Source organism: Aphelocoma coerulescens, chromosome 8 (assembly GCF_041296385.1).
Source record: "Aphelocoma coerulescens isolate FSJ_1873_10779 chromosome 8, UR_Acoe_1.0, whole genome shotgun sequence".
Classification (NCBI taxonomy): domain Eukaryota; kingdom Metazoa; phylum Chordata; class Aves; order Passeriformes; family Corvidae; genus Aphelocoma; species Aphelocoma coerulescens.
This window is the reverse complement of record NC_091022.1, coordinates 1,702,013-1,727,836: the sequence shown is the minus strand read 5'-3', so window position 1 is coordinate 1,727,836 and position 25,824 is coordinate 1,702,013. Positions and strand designations below refer to the sequence as shown.

Genomic DNA, 25,824 nt, shown 5'->3' with positions numbered 1-25,824 from the left:
GAAGTACAATGATGCTTCAATAGCAGACACCTGTAGAGTGCTTCCAGGGCACTAAAATGAGCTGGATGTTATCTGCAGGAAGGCTACGGCTCACAGCTTATTTGGACAAATTCTTTGCTGCAATAAGCCATTTTCTGCTATTACCAGTGAAATAAGCTAAACACCCACTTCTTTTCTTCTGCAATGAGAAGCTGTGTGTGATGAGACGAATTTGCAAAGCTTTTAAAGGATGGATGGGAGTTAAAGAACTTCCTCCAGGCTCTCAGGCACTGGCAAGCAGGACCGGAGTTGCTGCTGCAAAAGGAAGCTGGGAGGGGTATTGCAGCACAGGCAGCGCTGAAGCGGCTCGTGGAGCCAGAGCCGATGTGATGCTGGAACAGCAGGGCTCAGCACAGACAAACTGGAGCATTGACAGATGAAATGGTTTGACTGTTGTGGCTCCACAGTCTGCTGTAGCTCAAATTTCTCTCATTAAGCTTCAGAGAGCAGCAGCCAGCTTGTTAGTGGCGTCTCAGGGTCCCTTTGTTGGCAGCGGCTCTTATAAAGGTAACAGTGTCAGTAATGGCCCCTCCTGGGACCAAGCTGGACTGAGGCAGGGTCACAAGCACATTCACTCTCCCCAGGCAAAAATGCCTGGGAATGTGGCAGACTACATGGAGGGCAGGTGGGAGAGCAGTGTCCCTTCCTTGCTGGCCACTGCTGGGGGTGGATGGATTTCATTCCCTGTTCAAAACACACAAACCTGTACCCTGCCATCATTCTCATTTTGGTCCCCATTTCAGCTCAGACCTTCCTGTCCAGCTGCTGCTGGGGCACTGCTCTGATCCAGAATCACAGAGTGGTTTGGGTTGGAAGGCTCATCTTGTTCCACCCCCTGCCATGGGCAGGGACACCTTCCACTATCCCAGGCTGCTCCAAGCCCCATCCAGCCTGGCCTTGGACACTCCCAGAGATCCAGGGGCAGCCACAGCTTCTCTGGGCAACTTGTGCTTCACCCCTGCCATGGCAGTGGCTCCCAAATGGGCACCAGTGGGACCCTGATTGGCCTCAGTTGCTCTTTGTACAGCTCAAACCGTGAGAAGCAGCTGGAAATGAGCCATGGTGCTCTGCTCCCATAACCAGTGACTGCAGCCCATACACAGAATTAGGCTGTTGCCAGGAGGGGGGGGGAAGTGGCCCCCAGCCTGCTGATGGGGTTGAATAAGCAGTGTGAGAGGCCAGCTTACACCTGGAGACAATGACCTTTCCTGTGGCCTTGTGCCGGAGCAGGTGGTTGAAGGCTTCATTTAGCTGCAAATTCAGTCACAGTCACATTTATGGTGAAGGCCGTGGGGCTTTGCAGGGAAGGAAGGGGCAGAATGATGTATAGGAAGAAGTCTGTATCAGAGCCTGGGCTTTCCACTCCTGGGACCCACTGCTGGCAGTGAAATAATGCAGGACCAGACCAGCTCCTGGGTATTCCTCTGCTCTACATCCTTGAGTGTGCTGGATGGTGGCTATGTAAATATTTCTGTGGAGCTGAGCCATTACTTAAGGATTAAAATACCATTGAATAAGTAAAAAAATTATTTGAACACCATCAAACATGCTCCGGGGGGGAAATGCAAATGAAGGAGCATCAGGATCCACTAATCCACTTCTAAAGCATTATCCCAACACATTATTCTTTAAGAACACAAGCCCCTTGGTATGGGAATGAGCGGGTCTTTATGGCATTGCCACTAAGCACATCACAATTCTGGCCTTGCTGTACCCATCCAGGAGTTAATGACTCCCTGGCTCCAACCCAATAAAAGAAGATTTAAAAGGGTGAGGGGAAAATGGGATTTCTTGATTTAATATTTTTGTTTCTTAGAGAACCAGGACCCTGGAGTTCCTGTGCCAGGGGCCTAACTGCTCACAAAACTCTGTTTCTACGAAGGAAAAAAAAAGGAGATTTGCTAGAATGATTCTGAGGAGCCTTCCCTATGCTTACCCCTTCAAGCTTGGAGAGTGCTCCAACATGGGGATGGGTATTGGTGGGGAATGGAGAAGATAAAGGAAGAACTGGAAAAAGCATCCTCCTGGTAGGGACTTGGAATTCTCCCACAGCACAAAGGGTTCTTCATAAGCAACAGGTTAGGGGGAAGAGGAGGGTTTTTCTTCTTGCAAAATCCACTCTCACAATCCTGCCCTCCCACATGAACCTGCAAGGAGAGTGAGGAAAGAAGATGGACCTGCTGGAGGTCTTGCATGTAGTGTTGAGGCATAACCTACATGCTGAGGAGGGCTTTTACTTCAGTGCAACTTTCCAGAGCTTCCTTGATGCTTAGAGGGGATAATGGGAAAAAATTCTTCCCTGGGAGGGTGGGGAGGCCCTGGCACAGGGTGCCCAGAGAAGCTGTGGCTGCCCCTGGATCCCTGGGGGTGTTCAAGGCCGGGTTGGATGGGGCTTGGAGCAGCCTGGGATAGCGGAAGGTGTCACTGCCCGTGGCAGGGGGTTGGAATGAGATGAGCTTGAAGGTGCCTCCCACCCCAACCCTTCCTGTGGTTCTGTCCCTACTGATGGCCTCTATGGCCATGTCGACTGCTCTGCTGCTTGTGAGCGTTTCACCTCCCCTCTGCTCCAGCTGCAGTTCGTGCTGTGGCTTGTGCTGCCCTTCGGAGCCAGCTCACGTTCGGTGTCGTCCCCAGGTGCCACTGTCACCTGAGACTGAAGGCACACCCAGCAGCCCTGCAAAAGCTGCTCTGCTCAGAGAAGCACAGAGCACCTCAGGCGGGATGAGTGAGGTTTTTCTCAAGCAAGTGGGAAGCTGGGGTGTGACCAACTCTTTCTCTGTACGTATTTAAATGTGCATATGGCGCAGTGGGAAAAAACGTGCCATGACTTCTGAAAGGTACAATGTTTCCAGGCCGTGGGAACCCCCCTGCCACCAGGGATCTGCTGGGTACTGCCATCCAAGGAGGACGTCTACAGAAAGGAGCCCCATCCCTTTCCCTCTGCCCCAGTGATGCCATGAAGATTTTTGCCTTTTCTTTTATACCCCTGTTATACCTTTTTACAACTTCTGTATTCTCAGTGTTTTTTGCCTACATTCTTGGACTTGTTTGTCAAGCTAAGAGACTCAACATTTTAGAAGCTTCGTAGCCAGGGATCAGTGTGCCCCAGACCCCAAGTCCTCTCCAGAACACATTCTGTAAACCAAGATAGAACCATCCAGGGGAAGGTTCCTTGGGGAGGGGGGCTCACTTGAGCCTCTCATTGGGGAATCTTTGATAGATCTGCTATTAGTAACACCTATAATGTTATACCCAATGTTGGGGAGGGGGAGCAGAGACAAAGAGAGAGAGATTAGACTCGGTGGGATGCATCTCGATGTATATGACCTGGACGTGTACACCTAAGGATCCTTAAAATAAATACCAAGGTAAAATCCCTTTTCCCCTTCTAACCGTGTATGACTCTTGATTTTAAGAACAGGAAAAGGCATCACCAGCACAAAGCTCTGATGTAGTGAAGTGAAACGTTCTGCTAAGCAAGGACCCGTGTTTGCTGCTGACTTTACAAGCAGGAGTACATTAACTCCAGGCTGTACTGAAAATGTCACTCCTGTACCATTCAGACAGCCCATGTAATTGCCTCTGCTGTGGAGCAGGAGGAGGAAGGTGGCGTGGATCAAGGTACAGAAATGTTTTCCTGCAGCCTGGCCCCTCCTCTGCTGCCGTCTCTCTGTAAGAACCTCAGAACATTGCTTCATTTCAATGGCTTTGTCAGGGGATATTCCCGTGTACCAGAGGAGTGGAGAACTTGGCATTTCAGCTGGCAGCTGCTGCTGAAAATTGCAGGAGTTGGACACCCCGCTACAGCTCCCTGGTGAAGGCTGAGTGGCACAGACACTGCTGCTCACAACCAGAGCTGCTGCCCTGGAGCCCATCCGGGGAGACACGCGGACACGGAGCTCCTCTGTGGTGAGACAGCTTCGTGACAGGGCCTGCTCAGGATGCTTCCCACCGAGGGGAGGGGGGAATTAACTCACCACTGCATGTGGCCTGTGGTATCTCAGCACTGAACAGGTTCACCAGGAATGTCAAATTCTGTGTAGAAAGTTGGTGTTGAACAGTTCTGAAGTTTGCACTGTATCTGTGTGGGTTTAGTGTGTAAGAGTTGCCCTTCCTGCAGCCCCCGACACCTTCAGACTGTTGAAATTCAACAGGTCAGGGCTGCTGACTGAAGCTCTCACTGGCTGCACCCACCTGGACGCTGTGCAATCCTCACCCCCATGGGACCTGCATGCTTTCCCCTGCTTAGAGGGAGGGAAAATCAAGGTGCAAACCTGAAATGATCACCTCAGCTTATAAAGATACGTGCCAAAGAGACCAGATGCCAGCTTTTTTGACAATTTCTGACAGCTGAAATACCCAGGTGTAGAGTTATGCTTCATGTGCTGCCCCCTGAGCAGCTGCTGCTGCTGTTTACCCTGGTTGAGTCCACATCCCGTGGCCAAGAACCAGCGAGATTGTGCCACAGCGGGCTGGCAATTGCACCATGTCCTCATACAACACCTGCAGGGATCTGCTACAGCATCTGATTAAAGACCTGTGACAAGGAATCCCAAGGAGGGATGGGGCCAAAGATCTGAATCCATGGTGGGGCTTGGTATCTGAAAAAGTTTGTTTTGTAGGTTTTTTTACATCTTTTAACAGCCCGCTGTTTGGAAAAGCTTCCCCCAAGCATCCCACTCTGCCAAAAATGACAAGGTAAGGGGGAAAAAAGTAATCTGAGGGTTGTGAGGCAGAACTAAAGCCCTGAACAAAGAGACAAAAGTCTTTGTAGTTTTGGAAAACAATGGCTCTGTATCCTTACCTTCTGATCAACGACACGCTCTGCTGCCGCAGCTTTAGCGCAAGTCACACCACTTCCTCTGCTTCCCTGCCAAAAAAACCCCTTATTAGATGGGTGTCAGGAGAGAAACCACGCAGTCCTGCTGTTCCCTCTGAATTAAACATTTGATTTCCCTGTGTTTTCAGGAAGAACCGTGAACGGCTCACGCTGTGTCTAGTAACAGTCCACTTAGCAGTTGCATTAGCTGCGCGTATTTATCGCCTTCCTCTCCCGCATGTGGCTCCTCAGGCAGAGCCTGCGCCTCCTCCATCGGCAGCGCTCGGCATCCCCTCGTCCGCATCCACAGCCACGGTGCCAAGGCTCGAAGGGGGCAACCTGCACGGCACACACCTGGATCTGCCCCCACACTGGCCCATGAGGGACCGCGAGCCCGTTCCCGAACTCCCGTGTCCCTGCGTTTTCCTCAGCGCCTTTCCCCTGGCAGGGGCCGAGGCGGGGGCAGCTGTGAGCGGCGGAGTTCCAGGCGGGCAGAAGATGGCAGCAACAGCCCAGCAACCGCGCTGCTTCACTGGGCAGGGATTGCCTTTCTCCGGGAATACCGAATATTTTCACCCCTCTGGACTTCAGGATTGTGATCAAGGCACGAGAGACACCGCGCACGGACTGGGAAACCAAAGGAGACGGCTCAGCATGAAGAGCTCGGTGCGAGAAAGGACCACGTAAGCATCGCCCAGGCATGGAAAGGTGTTTGTTCTTCCGGCCTGGGTGGATCTTTACAGAGACTTCTGTGGATTTTAGCTCCTTAGTGCAGGTACATGAGGCTCGGCAGATTTTCCACATGGTCTTCCCAATCCAGGGGATGTTGTCCCATGGGAGGCGGTGGGAAATGGGCAGCAAGCACTGAGGAGCAGTAGTGCTGGGACAGTTCTGTGCTATGCTTCCATTTGGGATGTTTTTTCTTTTAGTCTTTGATCATTGCAGGAGACTTGTGAGGATTTTTAGCTCCTGGGGGGTGCAGGTACACGAGGCCTTTTGGATTTTAAGCTTGGCATCCCCTTTCCCCGGTGCAAATATTTGGGAAAAATTAAAACCTCACATTTTTAGAGCTCTGCTTTTTCAAGGACAATGGCAAACATCCTGAACACTCCACCGTGGTGAGGGTGTAGGCTGGGATGGACTGGCAGACACTGTAAGTGACATGTGGGAGGGGAGGGAGATCTGAACATCACACTGCCTTGCATCCTGGATTTGACCTTCCTCTTTTCTTCAGTCTTCTACACCTTTTGCAACATGCACGTAACTTCTGGTTCTGTTCTGTCCTTAGGTAAGGTCACTGGGATGGGACTTACAACATCTTCCAGCTCTGCTGCTGCTTCTCCTCCTAAAGATCTTGGCCAAGTCACCTGTGTCAATTCAGTGTCCACCCTTGTTAAAGGGAGTCCAAGACTCTCTGTTCTCCTTGATAAGAGCCTGGAGAGGTGGCAGTGAACAGAAGTAACTTTTTCTTGCTAATGCAGCATTTAAAGTGGCTGACTGCAAAGCAGGGCTTATGCTGTTGTAAGGTGTTGCCCAAATGCTAATAAGCAGGTTCTCATGTTAAAGAGGGTTTCAGGGCAAATGGCCATGGCAGAGGGTTTGGAGAGGGGGCTGGAGGCACTATCAAATTCCTAGAGCAGGGCTTTCTCTGGTGTGTGAAGCTGGTGGCCACTACCCTGTCAGTGTTTGTAGAGGGGACAAGGAGAGATCCAAAGTGGAGTGGGTTATGGAGAGGAAGGTGATTGGAGGTGAAAGAGGGGAGCAGAGGAACAGCAAATCCTGGAGCCAGGCAGGGCAGGTACAGGCTCCCTTGAGAAACATGACGCAATTTCCTTCCCCAGTGTAAAGGTATTCGATTATTCTCGGTGATCCAATAAACACCACAAGCCTTTGCAGTGATTGCTGTACCTTGTGGGGCTGCAGAGGAGGGCATGGGGCATCCCATGACCAGGAGCTCTGCCACTTCGGCAGCCTTGAGCATCTCCTCTTCAGGAGGCTTGTCCAGGGATGAACAGCAGAGCCTGCAGCAGGGAAGGCTCTACCATCCTCTCGCCAGGGCAGTGTTTCATAAAGCTCTTACAGCTAAAGCCGAGGAGTACCTTTGGAGTGCTCCAGCATGGTGGTGTGGGAGCAAAGATCTTCAGTGCTGGGCTTGGGGGGAAAGCAAAGGAAGCCCTGTGTGGGGCTGAGCTCAGGCACACCTGGGGGAGCCAGAGGGTGCTGAAGGGGAGAGATGAATGATGGGGAAAAGAAGATGGGAAAAAAGAAAGGATGCTCTGTCCCAGCTTGGGGGGACTGGAGAGGCAACAGGGTCATTGCAGCTCCTCACAGTCCTGTTCCCAGCACAGCTGTGCATCCCCAGGGGACTGGGCACTGATCACTTTCAATATTGGGTAAATATAAAAATGCTGGGTAAATATTTAGAGTATCTAAGTAGATCTTTGCAGCTCCAGTGAGCTACACCAGTTGAAAACTTTGCAGAGGAGCATTTTGGATTCCAAAGGCTTGATTTTTTTTTACTTTTTTTCTTTTTGGTAGTGAGAGAGTGCCTTTGCAGAAGCCTGTGGTGGTTCCCGGCAGCAGAAAAAGGCTGTGTGCTGCCATCGCAGTGTGTCACCACACCGGTTTTCCCAATGGGGAAACCAAATATTCAGGGGCCATGGGTTGAGTCAGATCTCACAAAACCAGGGGATGAGAACCCTGATATGCTGACTCTCCATCCCTCAGTTTAACCACAGATTTGTCCCTTCCCCTCTGGGGATCTTGCACTCCAAAGCTGCGCTGCCATTTGCACATGATTTTTGGAGAAAACTATTTTCAGAGAAAATAATGTGCTTCTTGGGCTGAAACATCTTATAATAACTCTCTGTCCAGAAGGCAGATGGGAATGCATGTGGGGGAGGGATGATGAGACAAAAAATTTGGGGTGGAGAAATCAGTATGGCTATTTGTTAGAGGAAAACCAGAGCACACCCAGCAGTTACTGCTCCGCACAGCAGCTGCCGGACAGAGACCCAGGGCCAGGGCTGGGTGTGGCTGTGCCACAGGCACAGCGTGGCTGTCCAGCCCGTGCCACGCCAGGCGTATTCCCTGGCACGAGGTGGGCTTGGCTGGCTGATTGTGCTGGAGGCAGCCCCAGCTGGCAGAGGTGATCACAGCACCTGCGCGTCCTTATCTGCAGGTGAAGCAGCGTGTCTGCATGTGACCACCCCTTTGTCTGGCATTCCGGATCAGGAAGAGAGGTGGCTTCCTCTCACGAAATCCAGCAAGAGCTCTAAAGAGCAAAGTAACAGCAGTGGGACTGAGAGACAGGATCTGCGCCCCGATCAGGGCTCCAGCTGATGTGCCACAGTGAGGGATGCACTGCAACTGAATGGGTGTGAGATTTTCTGTGTATCCCCTTCTTCCTTCCAGGATTAGCTCCAATAGGTGGTGTTTTATTGCTTAGAGAGAGAGTGCCTTTCTTACTAGGGCCATGACCACTAGCCCTGGTGCCTTGTGGTGACGTGAAGGAGAAGGGAGCAGGCTCAAGCTGAGTGCTGGTACCATTTTTAGTTATACCAGCTTGGTACTAAATATCATGCAGAACTTGGATTGGAATCCTGCAAAAGGGCCATGAACTGACTCTTCTCTGGGACAAGTGGATTTTTTTCAAATACCATCCGTGGTCATAGAAGTGCTGAGACTACACGCCCAGGGAAAATACAGAGGTGGGAGGAAAAATACCCGATGCAGCTCCTGGACGCTCAGTATTTCTCAGGCAAAAATGTGCACTCACACACAGGAAGCCCTAAACATTTTGGACTGTACCTGCAGAGAGGACTGGGCACTGCACACCTGGACAGTGGAGGCTTGTGGGAGCATTAGCTGTGGTTTGGGAGCTCAGGCTCCTGGAATTCAGGCTGTACATCTGCAGGGCCATCACAGCGTGGGCTCTCTCTGCTACGCTGTCCTTCACATGTGCCCTTGCCAGGTGTCAGCCCTTACCTGTGAGCTCAAGTGGACAACTTGAGAAGCCTTTTGCTGCACTTTGCCACAGGGAGCCTGTCAGCTCATTTCATCAAATAAGCAAATGGCCAGCAGTAATTGCTTCTTGTCTCTGCTGTACAGCCCTGATTAAAAACCAGGGGCACAGCCATCAAGTGTCATTGCTGTGGTATTTTCTGCCCAGAGAAACAAATGCAGCTTCCCACCACCTTCCAGCTTCCCTCCCACAAGCAAGGAAGGTCTCACCTCAATGTACCTGCCATGAAGGCAGGTGCAACCAACTTAAATGTCTGTGAATGACCGTGCCTCTGCCCAGGATGACTGTCTGGGGGACTGGCTGGTGTTTCTTGGCTGGCAGTGTAGGAAACAGGATGGTCATCTCCACCTTGAAGCAGTTCAGATGCAATTGAAATGAATCTCTTGTGGAACCCTCCTGGCTTCTGCTGAGCTACCACACAGATGGGTCTGGCTCACTGCATGCTGCAAAAGCCACTTAATTACAGCAGCAGCTCAATTTATTTGTTTTGGAGCATCTTTATTAGCCATCACTTAGGCTTTTAATTAAGGGAAGAATAGGGACTGTAAAAAAGGTACCATCCTGTGCTGCTGGTCTTCTCCCTGTGCTGCAGCAGCCCAGTGTTGCTCCAATCTGCTCAACACCTTCAGGACTCTCTCCCCTCTTGCATGGACAGCACTGCTGTCAGCTGTGCTCCAAATGCCTGCTTTATTCCTGGAAAAGCATGGCAGTGTTTTTTTCCTGGGACACTCTTAACTGACTGGGGTAGAATATCTGATGCCCCAAATGCTACGTAGGCACAGCATGAGCAGCAGGTACCTCCTGGAGGGATGTTGCTGCTCATCTCTTACAATAAATCCCCAGGTAGGTTAGTACCCTCTCACCCAGTGGGAGAGAGCATCAAAATCCTTGCAGAGACCGTGGCAGGAAAAACAAAGGCCTGAGGAGTGAGACCTGAGGCTCACGTGGTAACCAAGGGAGCCCAGACCATCTCCTCAGGAGAGAACGCTGCTCAGGAACACAAAGCTACATCGCTGCTCTGACTGTGGCTGTTGTCATGTGCCGAAATCCTTGTGTTGAGTGGAGGTGTAGCTGCTCAGGTGCTTCTTCTCAAGTGCCCAAGATGTTTCTGTGATTTCCAGCCTGCCTCTGTACCACTGTCCTGAATCTCCTCCTTGCAATCCTACATCTTGATTGCACTCTTGGGGCTGAAGGGCTGCTGTGACAAGCACCACACAGCCATTTTCCACCCTTCCTGCTCTGAGACTCTGTTTTCTTTCGTGCAGCCCAGTTTTGGGATTCCTACATCTTATTTGAAACGCAGCCTGAACAACTACAAGCACTGGCAGGAAGCTTTAATCATCTCTGTGTTTTTCACAGGGACTGAGTATCTCATCCATGTCACCGTGACGCCTGCTCCTGGACCAGGGCCCACCACGGCCATCAACCCTGTGGGATTGGCTCTGCTCCCAGGAGGTTCACAGGTGAGTGTCAGGGATGCATCTCCAACCCAGCATCTTTGCAGGTACTCTCCTGGTGGGAGGCAGGGCTGGACTTGGCTTTGACAGCTGGCAGCTCTGGTCAACTACTTTTGTGTGGTCCAGGAGGAAATTCCCTAAGCTAGCACGAGCAGCTCCTGTTTGTGGTGCAAGGGAATGTGTATCAACTGTCAGGGTCTGCTCACAGACAGGGGAGAAGGCTGGATGCTGCATTTGTGTGCGTGTGAGCTGTTACAAGCTCCAGAGCAGTGGTTTTCCTTCATTTATTCAAACATCTCAAGGAACAATAGGTTGCTGGACTGGGAGGGGAGAGGAGGAGTTTGCTCCTCCGTTCTTCTGAAGTGTCAGCATCTCACAGCGCTCTTGCTCACTCCTGATTGGTGAAAGATCCCATGGTAAACATGGAAGTGCAGTGTGGAGAACCCCACGGCTGTAGTTGGAGTGAAGAGCCATCTCCAGGCTACACCAAACGAGATTATTTGTGTCCTGGTACGACCTTTGCTCGCAAACAACAGCCTCCCTAGGTAACCACACAACAGAGCACAAGTGCCTGTTTATTTGCATCTGCCTCTGCTCACAATAGTGAAGGAAGGGAACCCATCTGTTTGGGCAAGGGAGAACAAAAACACAGGGGAGGCAAGTTGGTAACATCTGTAATACAGGCAGCCCAGAGAAAGAAGCCTGTGATTCTAGAGATGTGGATAAATCTAGTGATTGCTCTTTGCTCAAAGTTCAAGCCAAGTCACCTAACCAGGAGCCTGTCAAGGAAAATAAGGACAAATAAATCATTCCTTCCTTATTGGCCTCATTTCTTGCTCAAAGACAAAACCCAAACCTCTCTGGCTGAGTTACAGTCCAGTAAGTGCATCCTTTCACTGACCCTATGTCCATCCCACGACCTTTTCTGCACTGACTCATCACAGCATCTGTTGTCATCACCTCCCCAGTGTCCTGGGGACTGGCTTTATCACAAAAAAAGGACCTGTTCAAAGGCTACATTCTTAGGTGCCAGTCCTGGGCTCCCTGAAGATGATCCAGCCCATGAAGAGAAAGCTGGCAGGTCTGTCACAATCTCACCTTTGCTTGTTAGAGTCAGTTGGAGAGTTTTACAGATCTGTTCTGAAGGTTGCTGGAGGCTGGTTACTTTGTTTTAAAGTCGAGGCTGCAGCAGACAGGCAGCCACTACTAAAAGGAGAAATTAAAAAAAAAAAAAAAAGTCACTTGGGCTTTAAAGCCAGCTGACTGCTTTTCACAGGCTGAAGGATTTTTTATGTCTGGATGTTCCTGACTTGCAAGGTGAGGGGACGTGTTGTCATGGAAGAGGATTTGAGCAGCTCCACCTTCTTTAACAAGGGTCCTGTGCTGACTTGTGAGAGCCTTTGATCAGACTTCAGGTACCCTGGCATGGCCACATCCAGCCATTCCTCAAGCTTTGTTTCCAGAGAAAAGATCCAAAATCAGACCTTTCTATTCCAGCACCAGCCTTTCTTCATTTCCATCCTCCCTAGATCCCATGAGGATGGAAAAAAAAAATTAAATTTAGTGCTGCATATGCCTTCACATTTGCTTTTTATAAAGAGGTTGGGATTAAGGCACATTTCACCCTAAGAACACCCCATTGGAAGGATAAGGTGCTGTTATCTCAGGCTGCTCCCTTGGTCTCCTCTGAATAGTTCTGCCTAGGTTGAGAGAACGTTTCTCAGCAATTACACAGAAATTGGCCGGTTTGGTGCACTTCTGACACATTCTGCAAAAATACTTGATGTGCCACAAAAGGACTGACTCAATGAGGGGAAAAAAATGTTTCTCATCCAGAAAAGTCACGGAAGTGAAGAGCTCACAAGGCTTCAGCCAGTCACCCCTCACCCCAAACTGTCCACAGCATCACCAGGGTTTATATTTGGATGATGTTCTCCCAAGACTGAGTCATATTTCCTGCCTCAAGTTGCTCCGAAAGGCTGGTGTTTCAGGCAGGGTCCACATTTCTGTCTGATTCATGCAACAGGCCCTATCTGTTGTTTTCGGGCAGGCTTGGATTACCCAGCGCATATGAAAATTAGACCCAAGCTGAGTCAACAAATATTGATCTACTCAACCTCAGGTCACAGCTGAGGACAGTGTTCCGAAGGAGTACTTCGGAGGGGCAGGATCGCATCAGAGGGTGAAATTCAACCCTGCTCCAGGGAGTTTGCAACCTTAGTACAATCAATAGGAGCATCTGAAAACGCTGGTCTCATTCAGGTTACAAAGCCTGGTGTCTCTGAGCGGTTCCTCCTCTAGCAGCTGAGTGTAAGAAAATAATCAATGAATGATTATTCATTATATATGAATAATAACATATGAGAAGAGGAGGGGGAGTGATGCTGAAATAGCTGCGTGTCGGGGGCACGAGGGGCTCTGAGCGGATCGGGATGGGAGCAGAGGGAAAAGCAGGGCAGTGGGACAGACTTGCTTGAGATGATTAATGCCCACCCACACCCCATCATCATTCACGGTGTGAGCGTTCCTCTCAGACGGTGACTTGTGCTGCTGAACGTGCGATGTGCTCATTTTCCAGGTACTTGGCCATTTGACTTGAGGGTTTTTCTGAACACGCCGGGTGAGATGCGATGTCTTGCGAGCACTGGAGTGGAGGCAGCAGAGCGGATTTTCCCCACTGCGGTGAATTAAGTAGGACGTGCTGCCTTCCCGAGCAGAGTCCCCGAGCCTCCTGTGTCTTGGCAGGGTCACAGTTTATTTGCTAACACCTCAGAGAAAAGCCAGTTTGTGTATTCAGACCAATGAGGCTGACTCATTGCAGGCCTGATCCCTGACCAGCAAAGTCTCTGGGATTACCGAGAAAATTATTTTCCCAGTCATAGGATGGTTTGGGTTGGAAGGGACCTTAAAGATCATCCAGTTCCAACAAACTGTCTAGTCAGACGGGTTTTCCCTGTTTTCTCTCCAGCAGGATAGAAGGACAGGAACAACCATCCATCAAGGCACATTGTCACCAGCCCAGCAGACAGCAAGCCCCAAGTGTGGAGAGGACAAGCTCTCACAAGCCCACATTTTTGGGCCTGGTTCCTGTTTCACGTGGCAGCAGGCTGGCCTCGACCCGATGCCTGCCCCAACGGAGCAGGACACGGCAGCTTGAAAGGGGCTGTCGGGAGAAGAACAGCTGAGAGCCACAACGATCCCGGCGCGTGTATAAATAGAGACGGAGCTGTTATCCTGATGAAATGAGACCAGATGTTTCTCCCAAATCCCTCCTCTCTGCTAGGGAAAATTATAGTTTAGTTACAGCAGGGCAAAGCGGGCAGCAAAATATTTTAGACCAACTAATGTTGGGAAGTCAAAGGGGCAAAATGCCTCACTGGGGCAGGGGTAGCATGGCCTGTGATGCTGCAGAGATGGATCGGGCATGGTCAGAGTGGGAACTGGAGGAGTCTCTCGCTGCTTTTGTTCTATTTTTCTGCTTCCTATCCCAGTATTAATGGGCTGAGTTTTAAAGCCCATGCTGCGGCCGCTTTTGTGAGGTAGAAATTCAGTGTCAGCACATGTATCCTGGAGGCAGTTGGCACGAGATGAAGGAGGGATGGCAGCAGCAGTTAAAACTGGGCCTTGGCTCTTTAATATTTAACTTTCCCCAGTGCTGGGGGTTTTTTTTAATCAGTTTGCGCATTATCTGCCATCCCCGTTCAAAGAGGGTTTTAGCACAGAGATTTCAGTGCTTAATCCCATGGGCAGGGAAAGCGGAAGAGTCTCTGTGAAGGTTCCAGGGCTCAATCTGGCCTCAATTACACCAGCCTAAATCAGCAAAGAGTGGCCACGACAGACTTTGCCATGACCGCATCGGGCTGGAGGTAACAAAGTTAGGGATCAGTCCTGTATCTCTCCCGGAGATGCCTCTGATCCCTAAGGCTCCATCCATAAGGGAGTCCCCAGGAGGATACAAACACTGTCAGACTGGCTCAGAATAAACCTCCACCTTGGGCAACAACTAGGGCCTGGCCGTGGCCAGCTGCAGATGCTTAGGAAGGGATATCGGAAGAGGGAGAGTATAAAGTGATCCTTCCTCTGGCATATCCTCCCAGCTCCTGGTAATCAGCAGTTGAGGGACTTCCTAAGCCGGAGGTTGCATGAATTTGTGTAATCCCTTTTGTTTTTTTCCTCATTCGTTTATACTTTTGGCCTCCGTGACATCCTGCGGCAATAAGTTCCACAATGTAATTATGTGTTGTGTGAAAAAGTACTTCCTTTTGTCTGCTTCAGTCCTGGCTCCTGAACATTTCTCTTCAAGCTCTTGTGTTGTGAAGAAAAGGGAAAAGGAATTCCAGGCCCATACCAGACCTCTCTTGACCTCTTCAGACTTCTCTGTCTTTCTTTGCCCCAAGGTTTTGCTCTTCCAAACTGGAGTCTCCCTGTTTTTCTAGTCTTTCCTCCTCATATGGTATCTATCCCATCACTTTCACTGTCCTTACCGCCCTCCTCCACGTCTCTTCTCATTTTATTATTGCCTTTTTCTTTTTGAGATAAGATCACTGAAGTGAGACTTGCTCACTCCTGAAGACATGAATTCATTCTCCTGGAAGAAGGTCAGCTCAAAAGCTTTCTTTTCTCAAGTCACACTGGTGTAGTTTGATTTCTTCTACAACACATACAGTCTTGGGCTTAATGAAAATACACATGCAGCTCTCTTCAAATGCCTGGCTTTCACCTATTCTGAGCAAACCCCCAGCCCTAATTTAACTAGAGCCTGTGGGTTAAAATGACATCCCCAAGCAGATCGACTAATGGGGCTGGTTTACACGAAGGGAATTTCATGCATGTGCTTATATTACTGCTCATTTATGCCTTCACAAATCCCCTGAGCACTATGGGTGGAGAAGACCCCCAGCCAGAACAGCTGAACTGGTGAGCATGAAACTTGTGAGTCTCTGATTTCCAGCACATCTTTATTTATAAAATATGTCTATTTTTGCTCCTGTCATGCCCGCAAAACCAGCCTTCCTATTTTAGTCATCCCTGCTCTTTATTATTGTTTATGTTGCCCTGAACTCCATGAATAAAGGCTGGAGAATGGGTTTTGTCTTCTGCTGCCATGTGAATTTCAGAAACCACACTAGCCAGTCCTTCCAGACCTTGCTGTTAGGATGGCTTCATCACACTTGCAGATACAACCAGTCCTCACTTGATGGGAACCAGTTGCTGGTGTCTTGTGCTGCTCCTACGTCAGTGTCACCCTAGCTTTTTAAAACTCCGCTTTTGGCAGAAGCTTAGCAGCCACATCCTTCCCTCACAACACGCCAGCTCCTCTCCTGCTTCCCAAAGAGGCTTCCTCCCCCTTTCCCCCTGTGTCCACTCGTGTGAGTTTCCTGCAGCAGGGAAAGAGCCTGGGCTCGTGTGAGGGATGGGGATGTCTCTGGGAGACTGGCCACAAAGGGGGCTGTGGGGAGAGCAGGAGGGGAAAACCTTGAGGAGTATATTGGATCGTGGCCACTAAAGCATAAGCTGGGAGAATATGTACATTTTATATTATGAGGAGCAGTGGGAATGAGCTGGAGTAGAGAGCATGTAGGAGGGGAAAACTGCTTTTCCTCCTGCTTTATGGCATTATTATGGCAATTTATGCAGATGTCTGCTCTGGAAGGAGTATCCTGCACACCCTCAACTCCCAGAACTTTGGAAACCACGCTGCAGAACATGTTTTAGGGTGGAAAGGAGCAAGGAAGTATTACTGGGTGTCCCAGCTGTGCTGCTTCTGTGCAGAAACACCCCCGTCACAGTGGTGGAGGGTCAAATCCTCACCAGATTTCATCCTGGTTTAACTCTTCCTGATTATAGGGGTAGTTTTAAAATCCCTTTTGCCCAAAGAATTAAGGCTGACACCATTAAACTCACTGGATCTTTCTTCCCCCTGATCCTGTCTCTTACCTTCTACAACCTCAGGAAGTGCCAAACTCACTGGTCTGTTTTAAACAAAACAGAGGGATACAGGTCCAAGAGCTAATCCTGGGGAACTCCTGCAGGAATAATGAAAAATGGCAGCAAGGTAAGGCAGCGAGATCCTACAAGCCTCTTCACTGAGGGTGTCCACCCTCTGCCAGATATCAGGTATAAATCTGTAGGAAACCAGACCACACCAGTTCTGCCAATCACGAAACAACCTAACATTTGGAAGAAGGAGGTTTCCTCGTTTTCCAGCTCAGCTTGGAAATCACAGCAGGGTGCATGTGCCCACCATGGAAGAACTCATCCTGTTCTCTCCCAACCAGGTAGAGAATGACCCAGTTGTAGGGCGGGATTCAGGTCAAGCTCTCAGTCAAGCATGAGACAGAAGCTCACAGAAATGAGGTTTCATCAATTAATCATGGGGCTGGCAGGACTTTTTTCCTCCTTTGAAATAGTTAATGCAGCTTCCATTGCAGACACAACTATATGGTGTGAGGTTCTCCAACTCACTTGGATCAGAAAGGCACTGTTCACTGCCACTTTGCAAGTGCTCAGCTCCCAAGAGGAGCTTTTGGGAACTCCTAAGACAAACCTTCAGGTTCAGGCAATGGATGGGGAACTGCCCAGCTGCAGAGCTCAGAGAGTTACAGTCCTTCCTTTCTAAGTGAAGTTGCTGTTCTTCAGCCACAACTTGCAGTGTGAACCCTCTTATTCTGCTCTGCTGCAAAGCAAAACAAGATGACATGAGTGTGGTTGGAAGATGTGGGAGCTGTATCTACTTTGAAGCAGCTTTATGGCTGCACAACTGCTACAGGTCCACACTAAACCAACTGCTCTTTCAATGAAGAAAAAATTGTCAGTGCCTTTATACTAATGGAGAAATTGTGTTCAGAGGCGAGGCCTTGGACACCGTCTGTGCTAATGGAGATAATCACTGGATCTGAGCACTTGGGTGAACCCACCCAGGACTTACTGATCATGGACAGGCACAGACTCAGACCAAGAGGTTACAGGGATGGAACCCAACGTAAGCTGAACCCCTTTGCCCACCTTCCCTTTTGAAAATTCAAGTCACAGTGCCATGATTTAAAAGACACTGCAGGATGCATTATTTATTCACAGCTATTCTATTCTAGACTTTTAAAGAACGTGTACCTTAAGCACTGGGAAAATCACCAGAATACAAAAGGGAAATAGAAAATTAAAACATGGTGTACTCGGGGAGGTCAGTAAATAGACATTCAGGACAAACCAACCCGCAAATCCCCTAAATGAAATGCATTTAATCAAGCCAGTTGTCCTCCTTTCCCTGCAGCACATCTCCTCATGTACCTGCGAGAAACAGCCTGTGTGAGTGCATGAAAGATTTATCAGTCTCGGTCAGGCGTGCGAGCGCAGGTCTGAGCCTGGGCAACCCCACGGCAGCCGCTGCTTGAGCCTCAACCCATCACCCTGGCGTTCCTGCGGCCTTACTGGGAGAAAGGGCCGCTGTGAGCGGCGTGCGGCTGCGGCCCCAGCGGGATTATCCCCTGATTTGTATTCCTCTGGAATGCCTCTCCCGAGCCGCGACTCCCCTTCCCGCCGCTCTCCCGGCGGGGCTGAGGGGAGGAACCACCTCGAAGCCCCTCCGGGGCCGCCTCACGAAGCCCCGCGCAGCGAGGCGGTGCCGGCGGCAGCCGGGGGCCGGGGAAGGGGCCGCCGGCGGCTCTGAGGGCAGCGGGGGCAGAGCCTCCCGCCATCGCCCGCCTCCCCCTCAGGCCAGGGGCGGGCAGGGGCGGGGCGCTGGGGCCCCTCCCGCGCTGACGCGGAGGGCGGGGAGGGGGCGGGGAGGGGGCGGGCCGGGGGAGGGAGGATGGAGCCGCACTGAGGCGAAGCGGGGCTGGGGCGTAGCGCGGGCGGCGGCGCCTCCTCCTCGTCCCCACAGCAGCATGGAGGCGGCCGCGGGAGCGGCGGCAGAGCCGGCGGCATGGGCGGCAGAGCCCTTCGCAGAGCCGGAGCCGGAGCCGGGCTCGGAGGAGCTGGAGGCGGGCGGCGCGCTGGACCGCGTCCTGAGGGAGTCGGTCTGCCAGCAGCAGGGCTGGGTCCGCGTCTACGGTGAGGGGCGCCGGGGCGGGGAGCGGCGGAAAACTTCCCGGCCCCAACTTCTTTCTCCCTTTCTTTTTCTCCCTGCGGCCAAAGCTCCCAATTCCCCGCGGCTCCTTGCCTCTCCCCTCCCCGCCCCATTCCCGGAGCCCCGGGCTCACCCCGCGCCACGCCTTCCCTCTCCCGAGGTGCAGGATGCTCCGGTGTTGGGATCCGCGTCCGAAGCTTTTGTGTGCCCGCAGTCCCAGGATGTGCGCCCGGGATGCGGGTGCCGGCAGGGCTGAGCGCTCGCGGATCTAATTAGTATTAATGAGCTACTAAAGGCCTGGGAGGTGCTGATACGGTGGGTCCCGTGGCCCCAGACTTACTGGTCTGTGTTAGATTGGCACCTTTATAATTTATGAAAAGGATGTTAAAATCTTCAGCTGTACAGGACGCGGGGTTGTTTCCCCTTCTTTGTCAAACTCCCCCTGGTATGTAACCTTTTAAAATTAGCTTGATTTATGTGGCCGGGGCTCTGGTTTGTTTAGGCTCCCAGCTGAAGTGCAGTCGGATTTAATCTCTCGATCAGCACCTAAATAGTGGAAATTCTGTTTTATCTTTTCCTTGTCTCTGCCTCTTGTTTGTCTTGGTAATCTGATGATAATTACTCCCACGTTTCAGAGTGAAGAGCGCTGCAGGCATTATTTTGTTTTCCCTCCTGTAACAAATTTGATGGTCCAGCCTTGAAAAGGCACCAGTTGTGGTGTGTTTGCATGTTACCTTTGTCTGATATTGTTATTGTTGCCCCGTCCCTGGAAGTGTTCAAGGCCAGGTTGGACAGGGCTTGGAGCAACCTGAGCTAGTGGAAGGTGTCCCTGCCCGTGGCAGCGAGGTTGGAACAAAACTGTCTTAAGGTCCCTTCCAACCCAAACCATTCCATGTTTCTATGACTATGCAAACCCTGTAAAAACACTTTTTTATCGGTACTTCTTAACATCTCTTACACTGGTGATTGTCCCTTCTGTCTTCCTCCCCTGTCCTGAATCCCAAGGAGATTCTCCAGGTTCTCCCTGAGCTGTAAAACTAGAAGCAAATGCTCTCTGTTACTGGTGTCATCGATCTGTTACTTGGTTGCGTTATTCCTGAAACACAACGATGACATGAGTAAGTTATCTGCAAGAACTCTGCTGCATTTCTTGGCTGATGGCAGGTAATTATTGTGAGTGCCACCAGCCTGAGCCTCCACACATATCAAATGAGGAAGATCAGGCTGCAGGTTTTCTGGAGAGCATGGTCTGTTCAAAGACCTTTGTGTTTATTTTGGAAGCTTGAAAAGCTGGTGCAGTGGGATGAGGTTGTCTGTCTGCTTTCTGTCTGGTGCATCAATGAGCAAAGTTATACTTAGCACAATTAATTGTAATAGAAGTTTGGGATTTTTAGTAGTTTCCACTGTGTTTAGCTTGCTGCTTCTTGCCTAGCTTGCTTTTGTTAATCCCAGCCTAAAGCTGAGACTATAAAATGCAGCCTTATGCAAAAACATCTCTCTGCTGTTGTCAAGAAGAGCTCCTTCGGATTGTTTGTTGAGAATACTTTCTAAAGGTAAAATGAGAATGTACTTAAGAAGAGGATGTCTGGCACCAGCCTATCTGATCGTTACCCAAGGCTGTATCTCCCATGAGTGGAAGCAGGAATGTGGTTTCAAAATTAGCCACAGTGAGGAACATTGCTTGTTGATAAAGTCATATGTTGTGATGTGCTTGTAGTTTGACACTAACATGTAGATAAATGGGAAAAAATTCCCTGTGACAGGGCCCAGCTAGCTCACAGGCTATAAAAATCAGCATACACTTCAAGCACGTAAAAATACATCTCGTAGCCCAAGGACAATAACTAATTATTACTAGTCTGTGTTTAAAAACAACTCGTTATCCCTCTTCCTCATAGAGAATCTGATGTGGTAGTGTCTTCTCTCCTTCCCTGAGAAATTGCAATCAGATTAGCTAGTATTTGTTTGTTTCCTCCTGCTTATTAGCCTTTTTCTTTCTTGCATGAGCACATCTGGAGAAGTTTGCAGACAATGAATCAAGCTGAAACTGTGCCATGTTTGTGCACAGCTAAATATGGGTTACAAACCTCTGAGTGACAAGTGTTATTCATAGGATTAAAAGTAAAGCCTTGCACAGTTGTTTGAGGAACCACAGCAGCATAGCGAAAGAAAACAGGAGCAGAAAGCTTAGCCTTATTGTCTGTATTGTCTGATAAACAATGAGAACACTAACACTAATTATTTCACCATGAATGGCTGGGGGAGGGAAGGAATATCGAGCACATGAAAAGTGGAGAAGCGTTTTCTGGCATGGCAAGAAATACAGCTTTTGATGTCACTGCATTTCTTTTCCACGTGTGTCTGCGAATGTGAACCGCTGTGTGGGGGAGTTGTTCCAGATGAAAGGTGACTGTCTGAAAAGTGCCCCTAGTAGTGGAAACATGTATTTTAAAGGAAAAGAGCTCAGCAGCCACTTAAAGACCGACAGCTGTTTATTTCTGTGCATCTCTGCTTGGTGTTGGTATGCCATCCACTTTGTCCAAAGGGGTAATTACTGCCATGAGGGGAGCTGGTCTGGTTGCAGAGCCTGTAAAACTTCATCTGTTAGCACAGAGAAAAGAATTTAGCAGTAAAGTCCCATTATTGCTGGTCTCTGCGGCTTGCCAGCAGTATGACAGTGATGTGAATACAGTAGGACTTTACAATGTCTGGGATGTGATTTCAGTGTGACACTGAGGTCTTGTCTGACTTCACTACGAGATCTGTAAATCACAGTCTGGCTATTTTTGCATTTCCTGCCTTAGCTGCACTAGTTCCAAGGGTGGCTGTTTCATTCTGTGTTCTGGAGGTTCAGCAGATTCTGCTTAAGGGAATTAGCCAGGACATTATCATGGAAATACAGTTTCCTCACCCAAGGACGGAGTTTGAAATAGAATTAGTTTCCTCTAACGTGATGTTTGAATAGTGGACAGGAGTAGCAGATTTGCTTGTCAGAGTGATAGGTTTAATTGCTCGTGAAACACAAATCATGTGAGTGCTGTTAGATGATGTTTCCAAGAACTGGTTTTGACACACAACTAATGTTTCTGTAAAATATGTATCGACATGTGTTCTGGGTGACGGCTTCCATTCAGACTCCTGGCATGTGTGCAAGGGGTAGGAGAGGGGAGGTGTCTTGCCTGGATTAATGCTATGAATTTTTTTTTTTTCTCTGTAAAGCTGATAACTGACTTTCGAAAGCATCCACCCATGTTTCAAGGTCTTTTTCTCTGCTTTGAAACAGGTTTTGTGAGGAGGAGGCAGGGCAATAACTGAATAGACAGCATTTTCAGTGCTAACTGTGAAAACAGAGCAATTACATTGCCTGGTGTGGCTGACTGAACATCCATGGATTTTGCAGGAATGAATTCTAAAGCCAGCATCACAGCATTGATGTTAAATGTTGCATGTGATGGGGGCAGAATCGGTTTTTGCCTGATGTACAGTCTGTGTCTAAACAGGTTGCAAACTTCTGTGACGGGGTTGTCAGATTCATTGATAATGTGCCTGCTCTAAGCTCACTGCAAACGCTCCTGTGCTAAAATTGCAAAAGAAGAGTTGCTGAGATATGTAAAAAATAGCACAGGGAAGAGTCTGTTCTTGAATGCTCATCCTGCAAACAGACATCGTTGCTCTGGGGCCTTATCTGGACTGGGAAATGTCTTTCTCTTTTAGCAGCAGTGCTAAAAGACGATGGTAGTTGTACAAACTCGCGTGCAGACAGGATGTGGACTCTTTCATCACCTCGGCCTCTAATCCTGCGGGCTGTCTGGAGGCATTCCTCACTGCTGCAATGACCCTGCTCACCCCCCTTTCTCCTGGCAGAAGGAAAAGGCTCTTCAACCTTGGGCTAGAAGGGCTCTGTGCCTTTCCATGGATATTGATCTGCAGACAGAGCTGCACTGGCTCCGACTCCAGAAAAAGCCCTAGACCCTGTGCAACCAGACAGAAACATCTCTTGGCTGCCTCAAACCTGAGTTCCAGGCTTTGAAGTATTGGCCTTCAGAAAATACCAGGCTCGAGCTCAGGACTGAAGCCACGGTAATGTACGTAATGTCATGCAGAGATTAAAAAATAGCTGTGGCTTGGGCACTGAGCAGAAGCATCTCCTAATCATGTGAAATTCAGTTCAAAAGCCCCATTTCTGTGAGTTATCCATTCCGGCAGTTCATTATCTGCCTTGTTCAACTCTTTTATATCAATGATCTCAACTCTTTTCTGAGGGATTTCTGGTTCTTCACAGCCTGCCTCGCTATGACTTTGCAAGTAGCTTTATATCTACCTTTTCTTTTTATATTCTTGTTTTATTCCACTGTTTGCAGTCATAGCTGAAAATGCAAAGATTATCCATTTCCAAACCATCTTGCTCTGGATGAGTACCAACAGGCTTTGGGAACGAGCAGCATCTTGCTGTCAGCAGATCCTTTCCTTCCAGCCCTGCTCGTGCTGCTGGCCGGCTTTTTCCGAGCTGCGCACGCCGGGATGGGGAGTGTGAGCCGCGACCCTCCCTGCCCAGGGTCCCGCCTGCCCCCCGGCCTCCACCCGAGCCCGAGGAGGTCCCACCAGGTGGCGGCATCTTCATTGCGGTGCTGCAGGACCTGCCGGGGATGCCCGAACCACGCGGGGGGATCCCGTCCTCTCCGCTCCCAAACCTTACCGCTCATCTCCGCCAGCTCGCTTACAAAGTACTCCGGAGGCCGTCTGACAAGCGGGAGGTGGGAACGGTGTCGTTAATGTAAAAACCAAAAAAAGCCTCTCAGCCAGGCAGTCTGATAGGTGAGGTGGCTGTTACCGAGAGTCTTCTCCTCGAGACGTGTGCAGATAGCTGGGCTGCCTCTGAGTGTGTATGGAGCTGCAGTTCCGTGCAGGAGAACATTTGCTCTGAGGAAAGACTTAGTGGGAGATAAGGGGAAGGTGTGGCTGAGACCCTTGGAAAGCTGAAAGGCAGCTGGAGAGCTGCACGGTGCCTGTGCAGCCAGTCTTGTGTTGGAAAGGAGGGAAGGTCAGTGTTCACGAGCGTTTCTGCCCCTTCTGATCAAGAGGTTTATTTTTAACTTGCCCAGAAAGTTGGTGCAAAAGCAGGCTGGGAAGATAAACCTTGTTGGGCCGGGAAATGTCATTTCCTGAGTATTTGGACAATGCCTGTTGTGGTGATATTTGACCTTATTGTAGCCTTCAGGTACGGAATGAGGGACAGACACTGAATACCGTTTGTTAGTTTTGTTGAGCTGATAAGTAACAATGATTTTAGTTGGAGCCCCATTGTAAAAGGCAGAGTTTAATCAAAACCAAGGTTTTGAAGTGACTGCGTTTGTTAGAGATGAAAAACAGTCGAGTGTGCTGTGGGCAGAGCTGCTGCTTTCCCTTGTCAGCCAGCAGCAGGGAATATCGAAAGATGAGTGAAAGTGCTCTAACAGGTGATCTGCTCATGCTTGCTCTATGACAGCTCCTCCAATAGCCCCTTTTCAGCTCCGGAGAATTCTTCCAAGCCTGCAGGGGGTGAATTACGGATCCTCTGTGCTCATTTTCCTGTGCATTGGCAGAGGTGACTTGGAGTGGAGCTGAGGGCTGGACACAGCCTGTTTTCTCCTTGGTTGCTTTACTCCGAAATCTTACTGCAGAATCAGCCCTTTGACATTAAAACTGTTTGCCTTTCCTCTTTTTAAAGAGCATTGACAGGAGTTTATGCATAAATGAAGTTTTAATTTTTTTTTTTTTTTTAGGAGTTTTTAGCTGGACTCCTTCAGCTGGCTGTGTTGTTGCAAATGTTGCCTAGGTTACTAATTTATTAAGTCACTTAAATATTTGGAGGCATCAACAATACTAGAGTATGCAGGGGAAAATGAGGATGACATTATTTTGAAACACTGGTTTCCTGACTCCTGTATTTCAGTCACACAATTTATCTCTGGCTGAACATTTTCATGTGGTGCTGTTTCCTATTTTTAAACAATAGGGGAAAAAAAAGGGAAGATAAGAAGAGCATAACTGTGCCCTGTTGACTTATTATGAGATCACGGATTCCTTTTAACTCATATTTATAGATTTTTATAAAAAAATAGCTAAGACTTCAGTATTTTCTGACATATATGCCTCTTTAGCCTCAGGGTCAGAAGTTAAGCTGTCATCTGAATTCTTTCGAAATCCTCTCTGAAGACACAGTAATCTTGGAAATACAAATTGTATCTGCAAGGAAAGTAACCAAGTGAAAAGAAATATTGTTGCATTTTGGTTTGTAAAATTCTCACAAAGCCCTTTGTGTGTTTTGACACCCTCCTATCTCAGAAAGATCACTTTATAAAAGTGATCAGGAGGGAATAGCATTTGTTAATTCTCTCTAATAGGGTTTCAGAAGGTCGCAAAACTGTAGAAAGGCTCTTCTCCAAAAGTCGGGATTATTTTTAATTGTAAAGCAAATTGGAGCAGTGCAAGTAATGAGCTCTTGGAGGTGGAGGGGTCTTTGCACTTAAGTAAATGTAAAACCGAGTCCTAGATTTAGATCCTTTATTATCTAAAGGGATTTTTTTTTTTTTTTTTCCGACTGGGAATACCCCATTAGAAATTAGCTCTTACACTGCAAGCACTGGCAGGCACTTAGTTAAACACATTAATTCTGCAAACTGTGGGAAAAGGACACCCATTTCAGCAGATGTGCGATGCGTCTGGTGTAGATTTGCATAAGAATGCATATGCTTCTCTGTGAGTTTCTGGCTTGATTAAAACTTGCCGGCACCTTTTCTCTTCCTCTAGTGCTGTGTCTGCATTCTTGGATATTAATGGTTTAATTGCAAATACCCCGTTTTGTTCTGTCTTAAGCTAATTCGTTGTATTTACACAGTACTGCGCTGTAGATGTGCTTGGTGCCCTATAGACAGAGGCTGCTTTGCTTGTCTTTTGGAATCTGTAGCCAGGATCAGAGAATAAAGGATACAGCAAACATGAAAAATGGCAAATGTGTTTCAAAGTGGGTGGAGGATTACACGGTGGAGTATCAGGAGCTGGGAGGGGATTGTGTGCATTCAGTCCTGGCTTCCAAGGAGGTGTGGGAATGGAAATCGGTACTGTGGTGAGAAGAAGAGAAGTGTTGAGGAATCTGTGACTAAAAATGATCTCAGACTTAATCCCGCCCAGTGTTAGGCTTTCACAGTAACAGTCCAAGAGATGCAGCAGAACCTCTTCACCTCGATCCTGTTCTCAATCTGGATGGCACAGAAAATTCCTGCAGGTAGACCGTAGATACTGTAGCATTCAGTCTGAGAAAGCTTTCTTAACTCTGCTAGCAGGGAATTGAAGCAGGGTACTGGGAGGCAGGACATGGAAAAAGAGGAAGATTACTTGGATTTTGACATGAAATTTCCAACAAGGAGACAAAACTTTCCAG

At 49.1% G+C, this 25,824-nt stretch overlaps 1 protein-coding gene and 1 long non-coding RNA gene across 4 annotated transcripts in view; both read left to right on the top strand.

Moving 5' to 3' along the window:
- Positions 1 to 8,088: 8,088 nt before the first annotated feature.
- Positions 8,089 to 13,389, top strand: LOC138114276 (uncharacterized). Its single transcript, XR_011152562.1, has 3 exons — positions 8,089 to 8,235; positions 10,242 to 10,345; positions 13,308 to 13,389. It is a non-coding gene; the product is annotated as an uncharacterized lncRNA (long non-coding RNA).
- A 4,778-nt stretch (positions 13,390 to 18,167) lies between these two features.
- The window catches only part of RASAL2 (RAS protein activator like 2), a 159,559-nt gene continuing 151,902 nt past the window's right edge, over positions 18,168 to 25,824 (top strand). For all 3 annotated transcript variants that reach the window (XM_069022359.1, XM_069022361.1, XM_069022360.1), the window contains exon 1: positions 18,168 to 18,388. In XM_069022359.1, the coding sequence (XP_068878460.1) occupies positions 18,223 to 18,388 (166 nt within the window). In that variant the 5' untranslated portion in view covers positions 18,168 to 18,222. The remainder of the gene's footprint in view (positions 18,389 to 25,824) is intronic.